The following is an 11,148-nucleotide window of genomic DNA, read 5'->3' as shown; positions in this document are numbered from 1 at the left end:
GTGACTATGTGTTTTCTTTCTAGGGAATCAGATGTACCATGCACTTCAGATTTCAGTTTGGTCGTGAGAGCCACGTTTACTCAGGCCACAGTGGTTAGGGAAGTAAATATCATATGATCCATCTCAGGTCTATTTTTCCTAGCACTTTATCATTCTAGTCTTCAGGTTTTCTCAATCTGATCTTTTGATTATATGCCATCAAGTAGGTATTGTCTCTTAGCAACCACATAGATAGACTTTCTCCATGATGATTCGTTCCCAACCTGGCCCTTCATGTCCTCCAATGATGCTCCCATCACTGCTCTAATTGAGTTCATCCACCTTGCTGCTGTTTGTTCTCTTCTCCTGTATTGTACAGAGCTCCACTGTGAAGAAACCCAGTAGATTACGTATGTTGGACTGCAAGCTAGATCAAATGGCATTCAACAGTTAAAGGACACCAGTAAGTAAGTAATTTAATAGATGTATACTCTTCCAAAATGCATTCATAAACAGGAATCAAATCAGTCAAATGCATTCAGTGCAGTTCTAAGGTTTCAGAGACATAGTACATAAGAGGGATTCTTGTGAATACACTAACTGTCATGAAGGTATGAGTTTTACCATTCAGTTTGATGCTGGGACCTGTTTTGCATAAACAAAATGAGAAGGAAAATACCAGCTGGCCATCCCAGGGAGCATCCAAAAGAATCTTCCAAATGTATCAAATCTGGATGTCAACAATGTCAACTAGCAATTTGGTTCTGTGTTTGTGAATATACTTTACAATGTTTCCCCAAATTATTTTAAAAATAGCCATGGGACAGAATAAATGCAACAGCTGGAATAACTACTGAATCTTATTTTCAAATCAATCTCTGTTTTGATCAGTTTCAGAAACTGAGTAGGTTAACAGATATTTACCATTCTGAACCTTGCCTTGAAGGTTCTGTTAATACAAGATACTTCTTTCTGATCTATTAATCAACTGTAAAAATATTCAATGTTCAACATTTAATTGTAAAGTGAGAAACATTAGTAATATTGGACAATAAGAAAAATCTGAGTACTCTTAACAGGAAGTATCACATATTCAACAGTCATTTTTAACAAAACCGGACATGATATGACAGACATTTCAGTCCCCATTTTGCTAATTTTAGCACATTACAAAAAAGTATCCAAAGGTAATTTGTTTCCTTAGCTTTTTGTCTTCAATCTATATATTATCTTAAAACATAAAAGCAATCATGTAGTATAATATTTACTTATGACAAAATGAAGATAAAGGCACAATTTTCTTTGGCTCAGTTCTGCTATGTAGAATAGCTTGGAGATCCATTATTTCACACTCTCACATTCCTGATATTAATGTGCAAAACTAAGAAGGGAGGTGTGAAGAGTCGAAATTCTGCTGCCTAAACATAACTGTGCAAGCTTTTCAGGAATGTGATTTGCATGCAAATATTATTTCCAGAAATATCAACAATCCAAAAAAGATGTGCAATGTGGACTCTTATATAGCAGCTTTCTTCTCAGAAGGATCAAGTAGGATTTCTGGATCAATCTCTTTAAAAATAATTATTTTAAATAAATTTCTTGTCTAAAAGTTAGTGTTCTTTAAACCTACAAAAGAATGGAAATATCAGCAAGTGAGAAACAAGAAATCTTATAATTCATATCTATATATTTATATAAAGAGGGAGGTATAGCACTTTAGGTCTACCTTATCAGGGATTTAAAGGTCTGGATGACCACTAGATGGCAACAGAGATAGACAGATAGATGCCATCATCTCCTGGCACTCTGAAGTTTTGCATCTCATATACCGTAGGGCTACTTTTTTTTTTAACTAAAGAACCTGATCTCCTGTGAGCACACAAAGTACAGAACTATGATTCTACCTGTTACAGAGTTAAAAATAGCAATAGAAATGAAAAGATATTTAAATCACAGCCCAGAAATTTAAAACAAATATGAGTACCTTAATAAGGGTAGTACAGAAAAGTAAAGTGAAATAAAAGGGAAAAATGAATTTATTTACAGAAAAACAGTAGCAATGACTGTACTTAAAAAAAGAAGAAAAAGTACAACATTTTCACACATTTCTTTGTGAAAAGGGTGGGAAATTTGTGGCTGAACTACAATTTTCAGCAGTGCACCCAGTAGGGCCTCTGCTGAAGATATGTAGAGGATGTCAGCTCTTCTTCTCTGATTTAGAAGCAGAATTCCAAATAACAAAAAGGGAAAAAGTGATAACACTGTTCTATGAAAAGATACGCAAGCAAAAATTAATGTTAAGCAGCCCAGCAAATCTTTTTTACCATATAGGAACTTACAAGGTTTGGTCAAGACTACATCGAAGTTCCTTTCGTATAAGGCGGAGTAAAAACTGTAAAAATGTTTAAGAAATAATTAATTGTAGAATGTTAAGAGCAACTATAAACAAAGAAATGAACTATTGACATTAATTCTTCGTCTAAATAGTTATTTACCGAATGTTAAGACTCTTGCCCCCAATTCTTTATTTCAATCTTTAAAGAGAGGAGCATGTGAGAAACCAAAAGAAATTGAGGGCGCATTCAGAAAACAAATGTTGGGACCTTAACAAGATTTAATGTAAAGCAATAGCAGTGAAGAAATGGAAGGAAGTAACGTATTATACAATACGCTTTAATGTCAGATTTCCTTTTTTTTTTTTTTTAGTATAAGGTCCCATGGCTCATACAACCTAATTGGCAAAGATTTTATAAATCCCTAATTTAAATTTCAGCACTGAACATACAGGTGATTCCTGATAACACACTGATATATGACTTTTAGGCTTATCTCCTTCTGATCAAAGCAGAGAAAACCAGAACAAACTTCAGAATTATTTCAGTAAACCCAGTAAGAATAAAACTAGGGTCTGACTCTAATAATCCAGGGCATGAAATCACTGCATTGTGTGGTGTGTGTGCCTTTGAGTCAGTTTTTGACTCCTGGAGACTGCCTGGACTAGTCCCTGCAGTTTTCCTGGCAAGTTTTTCAGAAGTGGTTTGCCACTGTCTCCTTCCTAGGGCTGAGAGACAGTGACTGGCCCAGTCACCCAGCTGGCTTCATGCCTAAGGTGAGACTAGAACTCATGGTCTTCTGATTTCTAGCCTGATGCTTTAACCACTACACCAAACTGGCTCTTGTATTTTAGTACTGCAATAATAATCTCTGTGATGCTATTTGAGGAACATATTTTTTAATATTCTTTCTTTTAATGATCTGTTCATTAATGTTACTGCTAGCTAACATACAAACAATGTTATGACATCTAATGGTGAAGCTTATTTCAATAAATGTACCTTATCTCTCCAGTAAAAAATATTTTAACAAGGATATATTGTATAGAAACTGAAATACAATTACCCCAGCACGTTTCCAAATGTGCTTTGGAATAAACTGCCCACACTGTGGAATTTTATGCTTTTACAGAGGCATTAACAATTGATTATTCCACATTTCAACAAATAAGCAGAACTACATTATAGTAAGACTTACCAGTAAGGCACAGGCATCTGCTATTATCAGCATGTAGAAGACATTGTTCCAACCAGATGAAGAGAGAAGACCCGCTAACAACGGTCCCAGTGCTGCACCTAAAATACCACGCGCGCACATTAAAGCAATACCATGCAAGAATTGGGGCATCTGCTGCTTCAGAATGAGCTTGAAAACTCACAACTGGATGGATTTGCAAGCTGTTCTGAATGACAGCAAATCCAGCCCATTTTCCTTCCCATCATCCTCTCCTATTCTCATGTGTAAACCCCAAGCAGAATCACAGGGCTGATGGCAAGCTGGTCTTCTTGCGACATCCACTTCACTGGGTTGTATTCGGTGTCATGGGAGTGCTGGAGGAGTGTCATTTGCAAGATTCACAATTTTGGGTCTTGCCAAACTTGCCAACATTTTACTGAAATGTCAATGTAACTAACATATTTGCAGAAGGATCCCACTACTGCTCTGTGTGTGCATGTGTGTGTGTGTGTGTGTGTGTGTGTGTTGTATTTGTGCACCTACAAGTCAGTCTTGATTCCTGGCAACTAAACTGACAAGTCCATAAAATTATCTTGGCAACAGTTTTTGGAAGTGGTTTGTCACTACCTTCTTCCTTGGGTTGGGAGAACGTGACTGCCCAAAGTCACCCAGCTGGCTTTGTGTCTAAAGTGGAACTAGAACACACAGTCCCCTGGTTTCTAGCCCACTGCCTTTAATCACTACACCAAACTGGCTCTTACCACCACTGCATTATGAAACCATAAATATTAGTCCTGATAAAATTCTGACACTGATACTATGCTAGTAAAATATAGTTCTGCATCTCTTCAAGAGTAATTCATATATACAGGCATACAATTCTTTATTTACTTATAATTTAAATTTTTAAGGCCACCCTCTCCTGGATGCCACAGCTAAACTGATGGAAAATTCCAATGAATAAGTATCAAGTGCACAATTGAGAGACTGCTCTCTCCTCTCTACAATTTCCATATTATACATAAGCCTGCTAACCACCCAAACCCTAGAAGAACACCTGGCATTTTCATACCATCCTAGCCCATTCTCATTATCTTCCAGTGTCCACACACACTCCAACCCTTTGCTTTTTCAGATTCAAAAGCCTTATTCAAATGCCTGTGGTAAAGCCATTTCAGTTGGAGAACACCATCTGCTGTGGCCCCACAACTATTTATTTACTCATAGCCTCATCAAAACATATTTCTGAGAACCCGCATCACCATTCCTAAAGTCTACAATGGGAATTATGGATTCACAACAATTCTTTTAGTAATTGTACACCTATCTAGTTGTGCAAGTTCCCTAAAAACCAACTTGAACACTTTGAAACAAACAGCTTCCCAAAAGGTAGATTTAATCTTAGGAAAGATGAGAGATGCTTTCAAGGTCTTCTGAATGACATGTTCTGAAGGGGCTAAGTTTCTTACTGCCATTTCTTACTAGCTCCTCCCTATGTGGATTCCAGGATAAGGAGCCAGGCAAAGATTCTCCAGTAGATTCATAATTCTCTGAGTGCCAAAATCTATACTGTACTGCACAAAGTAGCAGTGAGGTAAGGGTCCCGCTTATCCACAAAAAGCAGCACCAGCTCATCAGTGGAACAGTGAAAAAAAGACAAACAGTGGGAGAATGAGGAGACTAGGAACTAGTATACCAGTGAGTAGTCCCTGTTGCTGTTTGAAAGTCTTCGTAGTCACTGCAGGTGGCAGCAAATAGCAGCACCTAGCTAATCTTGGCTGAAGTGAAACAGTGAGCCATAGTTAGTACTTAATGAAAGACTACCAGGAAACCCCAGGGCCGTAAACTAGATTGGGAAGTCAAAAAACATCCCAGAAGTCAAGCCATTTCCATACAGCTGCCAATAAAGCCAAAAGGGCTATCTTCATGCAGCTACTAGGCATTGAGCATAACTCAAGAGAGCTTTTGCCTTATCTTATAACCACTTCTTATCCCAACTGTAGTCTGGCCTCCACAGGCTATAGGCATCATTACACAGGGGGACACTTGGCAAAGACAAGTGCTACAAGGGTTCTTCAAAGACTATGAAATAAATATATACGAAGCTAGTTACAAAGCAGCAGAAATATACAGATAGCATCCATCTCCATACAAAGGTGGGCTATACACAATGTTGTCTGCAGTGATCTTCATCTCTTCATTTTCCTTTATTATCCATTGAAACAGTATGAGGATTTATGAGCTTCTACTTTTTAACTGATACATGTAGATACAGAGCACATCCCTACTGCAACCTTCTTTAATTAATGCTGGTTGAACATTCTCAAAATCTGGAGAGGACCAGACTGGGTTCCTATCGAACCTTTCAGTCTTTTGTGTTTGGGGATGATATCATACCTATGGAGCCTGTTCCATCGATGATGGCTGTAACAGTTGAGAGTGCTTTTGCATTTCCATGAAGGCTTTTATGGGTACCCTTTAAGAACAAAATATTTAGGGAGAAGTAATTTAATACAGAGAATAGAGAGAGTGATAATCTTCCTCTTATTTACAGTATACTGTACATCTTTCTCATATTACTTGAAAGCACAAAGAAAAATATATAATTACAATATTGCCACTGAATATCACTAAAACACAATCTATTTTCCTCCTCCTCTGGAATTTGTGCTCTGAATATTTATATGTACTTATTAAAAGTAATACAATGAAAATACTGTGGGAACTAATTTGATGCATATAGAACAGACAAGCACTCACCAAATCAGCAGAGACAGCCGTTGTGATCAATGCATATGGACCATTTACAAGAGCTCCACAGATGAGCAGCATAACTTAAAATTAAACATTAAAATTAGTATGTATTTAATGCCATCAACAGTCAGCAGATGCAGGACCTGTTATTTAACTGTATCTGTTAAAACACTCGAAAACTGTTTTCCAAAATAAAACATTGGAAAGATCATACACTAGTTTGTTATTGAAAGGAATAGGCACAAGGACATACATAAGAGAAGACTGGCAGCATTATCTGATTTTACCTATTGGTGATTTTAACTAACTTGAACAGACATTTAACCCACTGCAGCTTTGCAAATAAGGATTAAGGGGTCTTGACATTCAAAGTGAATCAGCAGAAGTGGCAGAAGTTGAGGAGTGAACTATGAGCTTATGAGAACAAGGATTTGTTTCATGTTCTCCTCTATACCTACTGCCTCTGCTGAATTCAAGTTCTAAGTTATTTGGAACTTGGTAAGCTATCCGCTTTTACCATAAGGCCCAATTACTTTGCTTGCTTAGAACCATAGCAGTGCTAACAGGTCTCTAAACACATAAAGGAGACATGTAGTGCAATCCTTTAAAGTCTTCTTTCTAAAGGAAGTTACCTTATGTTCAGTGGGGCTTATGCTATTTATAGTAATGAAATGAAAAACTTTATTGACGTCATTAACCAGCACAGCTATTTATACTACAATACAAAGTTACCCGCATTTCCAGTTTACTTGTTTATTTGCTTATTTATTTGATTTTTATCCTGCCTTTGTTTTTAGTCAATTTGAGGTGGTGCACATACTTAATGCTCCTACCTCCTATTTTCCCCACAACAACTCTGCAAAGTTGGTCAGGCTAAGAGAGAGTGACTGACCCAGTCACCCAGCAGGCTTCACACCTAAGGCAGGCCTAGAACTCAGTCTTCTGGTTTCTAGCCCAGCACCTTAGCTGCTAGACCTAACTGTCTTAATAATCAGTAGTTAATACTTATTGCTATGGGCAATTAAGCAACTGATAAATGTAAACATTACAATGGTTTACTTATATACTCCTATCCACCAAAGCAGTGACTGTAACTAGAAAGAATCAGCATTGGTTTTCCTTATTTCCAGGCTAAGGAAATGGGAAACATTTTAGTGAAGAAGAAAGCTACTTCCTTGACTTTTTACCAACTATGTGATCTGAGCTTCTGTTCCAGTGCCCTCAGATAGTAAGTTGTGTGTTGTGTGTGTGGGGTGGGGTGGGGGTAGAGTGGGGGTGGGGGTGGGGGTGGGGGTAGAGTGGAAGAGAAGACAGCAAGAAATGACAGTGATCTGCAGATGGTTTCAGCTGGGTTGGACTACAAAATTTGTTAACTGCTTGTTTTCAGAGTTTTGGTAGGCTCCTCTTCACTGAATGTGTTCAAGCCAAGCCTAGTTAGCCATTTGTCTGAGATGCTTTACCTGGTTTCCATCCTACCTGATGGCCCTGTCCAATCTATGATTTTAAGAATGCCATATCTTTCTTCTCTTTGTCTAGAGAAAATTGCCTGTCACCTACAGTATGACAGCCTTCCCTAATCTTATGCTTTCCAGTTGTAATCCAGAAAACATCTGAAGAGCACCATGTTGAGGATGTTTTCATTGAGACACCTCACTTAAAAATTATTTCTTTTGTGAATCTTTCGTTCATAATAATTTATTTGGTCTTAAGAGAAATTATCTCAGTGTAACCCAGACTGTTAGTTTTAACTGTAAAAATTCCTGAGTTAAAAAGCAGAGTTGCAGTGGATTTATATTTAAACATCCCAAATAAAGGGGGGAAGGGGGGAGGTAATAAAACTTACCTATTGTGGCCTCAAAACCCATTTTACTGATTGCAGAAAATAAATACAGCTAGGATAGACACAAGTAGCACGCAGTTAGCTCAGATTATTCTGTAATAAGACAAGCTGTCTTTGCTAGATTTCAATTACAAAATTAGCATTATTTTTCATTCTAGAATTCTACTTTCATTTGTTGTTATCCAAAATTGTGGAAGCAACTTTAGTTTGTTTTAGAGAAATAAAAATGCTTAAATACCCACAACATTAGGGCACAAAAATGCAACCCTATTTCATTAAACCTGCTTTTGTCTGTATAACTCAAAAAGCCATCAACACTTTCGTCATCATCATCACAAAACTTACAGTGGGTCCAGCTATCAACAGCATCATGCCACAAGTTGTAGCCCTTTTTTTGAGTCGATCTGATATTACACCTGCTAAAATTCCACCTATATAAAAAAGAGAGGTGCAAAATGTAACAAAGTTCTTTGCATAACTGCACCAAATAACACTATAAAAGTAATATTGTCCTTGATTTTTTTAGAAGTGCCCTTCATATATATCAACCACAAAGCTAGTTACTATTACCATTAATTCTGCACTATGATAAATCTTCTCCTGTCTTTACTCTTCAACTGACAAAATTGAATACTTGTCTGCTTTATCATCTTCTTCCAGTTCCACCCCAGTCAACCAATTTCATCCATTCTCCTGCCACTTAGCAGTACTGAGCACTGCTTCACACCAAGCTGCTGTAGATGTGGAAAAATGAAAAATCCTTCACCCCACCCCTCACAAAATGGAAATCACTCACTTGTACCTCCTACCCTAATTCATATCCTTTGTTTATGTTGTATGCATTATTTGCAAATATGCAAAAAGAAATCTGAGCAGTTCTTATGAGGATGAAATGAAAAGCTCTTATGCCATCTTTCCCTGTGAAAATCTTACTAGGGTCAGGATAGGGTTAGAGTTCCTGAAAATGATGAACTAGACAGAGTGGCAGTATTTCAAAGACTAATTTTATTAGGGTTTGAGATGCAGCATAGCTGAGCCAGAAATAAATAAGCTCAGCTCTCACACACACTTGGTGAATCACAAAGGAGCAGAGCTGATTTCAAAATGATGAGAGTTTCTCAAAAACATCTTTGTGATTTATGTATAAAGCACATTGCTGAACCCAATGAATGTTTGATTTCTACTCTGTTAGCAACAGTATTTGTTCCATGACTTCAGCTACCCCATTTATGCCAGTTTGCTCCCATATTTTTCTTATCTATTTGATATAGTATGCTAGCACATTTTTGCCAATTTCTTACTGAACAGGAGAAAGATGATACTGTTCCTGATTCCATTCATAGACTTTCCCCAAACTATTTTTCTATATCAGTCCTGAATTCCGCAATTTCCATCCAACTTCTAAGAATATATCCCACTGACTCATACTTTTGTGCCCCCATACAAGCTGTTATTAAATATAAAAACCACCACTCTTTCACCCAAAACTCCATCTGCTATTAAAGACACCCTCTCTTTAATATTGTTTTCTCAAGTCACCAACTGAGCTTTAATTATCAGCACCCACTCTCAGTTTTAAAGTATTTCCTATCTCTAAATGTTTCCCAATTTGATATATAAATTCAAAGACTCACATATGTATACATTTCAAAATATACAGATCATAGTTGTACACTCACCAAAAATTCCTCCAACATCAAACAGGGTAGAAAGATCACCTGCCGTTTTGGTATCAAGATGTTCTACCAATGAAAAATAAAAATATATCAGCAACAATTTCAATATTTTTAGATGCCATAATATTTCCCAAGACCACTTTTGAGCAAGTACGTATGTCTAAATTACTTTTTCCAACTATAATAAGGAGAAACAAATTATTGGATCATTTGGAATCATACTGAACTTTTCTGCATCCCCTGTCTTGTATCACATATCCAGTATTAAAATACAGGAATCTCGTATATCATCTCATATATCTGATATTAAGCTTTATGAAAGAAAAAACCCTCTGTGATAGATTTTATTTTGTGATTTTTATGTATTTCTTGTTTCTCTTAATAAAGGATTGTTCTAATAGATTTCAGTATGAAGTACAAATAATGGATTATATGTTTTATTATGTTACAAATGTTATGTTAAAAAAACAAATGAAGTTTCTCCCTCCAGGAAGTAGCTTCTCTGTAATTTTTACATAATGCAAGTAAATTATAATAAGTTATTAACCTGTAATGACATACGGTTATAAGACTTGACAACATTTTCAGTAAGTTTACCACCCCTCTTTTCTAGCATACAGAATTGCATCAAAGATCTCATTCTTAAATTTGCAACTGTTGCATGATCATGGTTTACTGATAAAAAGTAAAATAACCTTGCTGGAGCTAGCTTATATTGAGTTCCTATAGATTCAAGACTGCCTGGGAAGACAAAAATGTTGCTCTATGCACCATAAGGGAGGAAAGGCAAAATATATCACAGTTGTGCAGTACTTTGAATTCAAATGGAAAAGGCAGGGTGTTCTGGAAGCCTCTTGTTAAATTTGGGGAATTATCAGAGCTAGTTGATAAAAAGTTGTTAGTTTGATAAAACCTAAAGTTGATGTACAGAGGGTAGTGAGACAATGTAGACAGGAACATTGAGGAAGGAGATGCTCACAGCTTCCTGGTTGCATCCGTGTGGCAAAGGAAGTAAGGCAGCCTCACATGGGCTGCAGCTCAGAGCCATCTAAAGGATGCCATGGGGAGAGAGCAGGCTCATACATTGTTACCTGCTAGTATGAATCACTCTTGACTCTCTCAGCTAACTTGATTCCAGACAGGCAACAGGAAAGAGAAAGTGAAAGAAACAGGATGTGTTTGCTTTTCTGGACTACCAATTATAGACTTTTCTTGTCATTTCCCCACCCTCACTCCCAACCACCTGTGACTGAAGATCTCCTTATTAATCCATCAGCACATTCTTAGAAAAAGGCACTTCATAGCACACAAGAATATTCACATGGAAGCTGTCAGCAACCCCTTAAAACACTCGTGTCATTTTCTGAGATTACATGGCTGCCCTCCACA

At 37.0% G+C, this 11,148-nt stretch overlaps 1 protein-coding gene across 2 annotated transcripts in view; it reads right to left on the bottom strand.

Annotated features, from left to right (window-relative positions):
* Nucleotides 1-429: 429 nt before the first annotated feature.
* The window catches only part of SLC37A1 (solute carrier family 37 member 1), a 30,905-nt gene continuing 20,186 nt past the window's right edge, over nt 430-11,148 (bottom strand). For both annotated transcript variants that reach the window (XM_007434826.4, XM_025170931.2), the window contains 8 exons: nt 9,763-9,825; nt 8,429-8,514; nt 8,087-8,135; nt 6,250-6,323; nt 5,887-5,965; nt 3,511-3,608; nt 2,319-2,371; nt 430-1,605 (listed from right to left, as the gene is read on the bottom strand). In XM_007434826.4, the coding sequence (XP_007434888.1) occupies nt 1,590-1,605; nt 2,319-2,371; nt 3,511-3,608; nt 5,887-5,965; nt 6,250-6,323; nt 8,087-8,135; nt 8,429-8,514; nt 9,763-9,825 (518 nt within the window). In that variant the 3' untranslated portion in view covers nt 430-1,589. The remainder of the gene's footprint in view (nt 1,606-2,318; nt 2,372-3,510; nt 3,609-5,886; nt 5,966-6,249; nt 6,324-8,086; nt 8,136-8,428; nt 8,515-9,762; nt 9,826-11,148) is intronic.

This window comes from Python bivittatus, unplaced genomic scaffold, assembly GCF_059951505.1.
Source record: "Python bivittatus isolate LINGU-HERP-01145 unplaced genomic scaffold, Pbiv_v1 ctg000350_np1212, whole genome shotgun sequence".
Classification (NCBI taxonomy): Eukaryota; Metazoa; Chordata; class Lepidosauria; order Squamata; family Pythonidae; genus Python; species Python bivittatus.
Note: the sequence above shows the minus strand (reverse complement) of the source record. Positions and strands in the feature narration are given on the sequence as shown.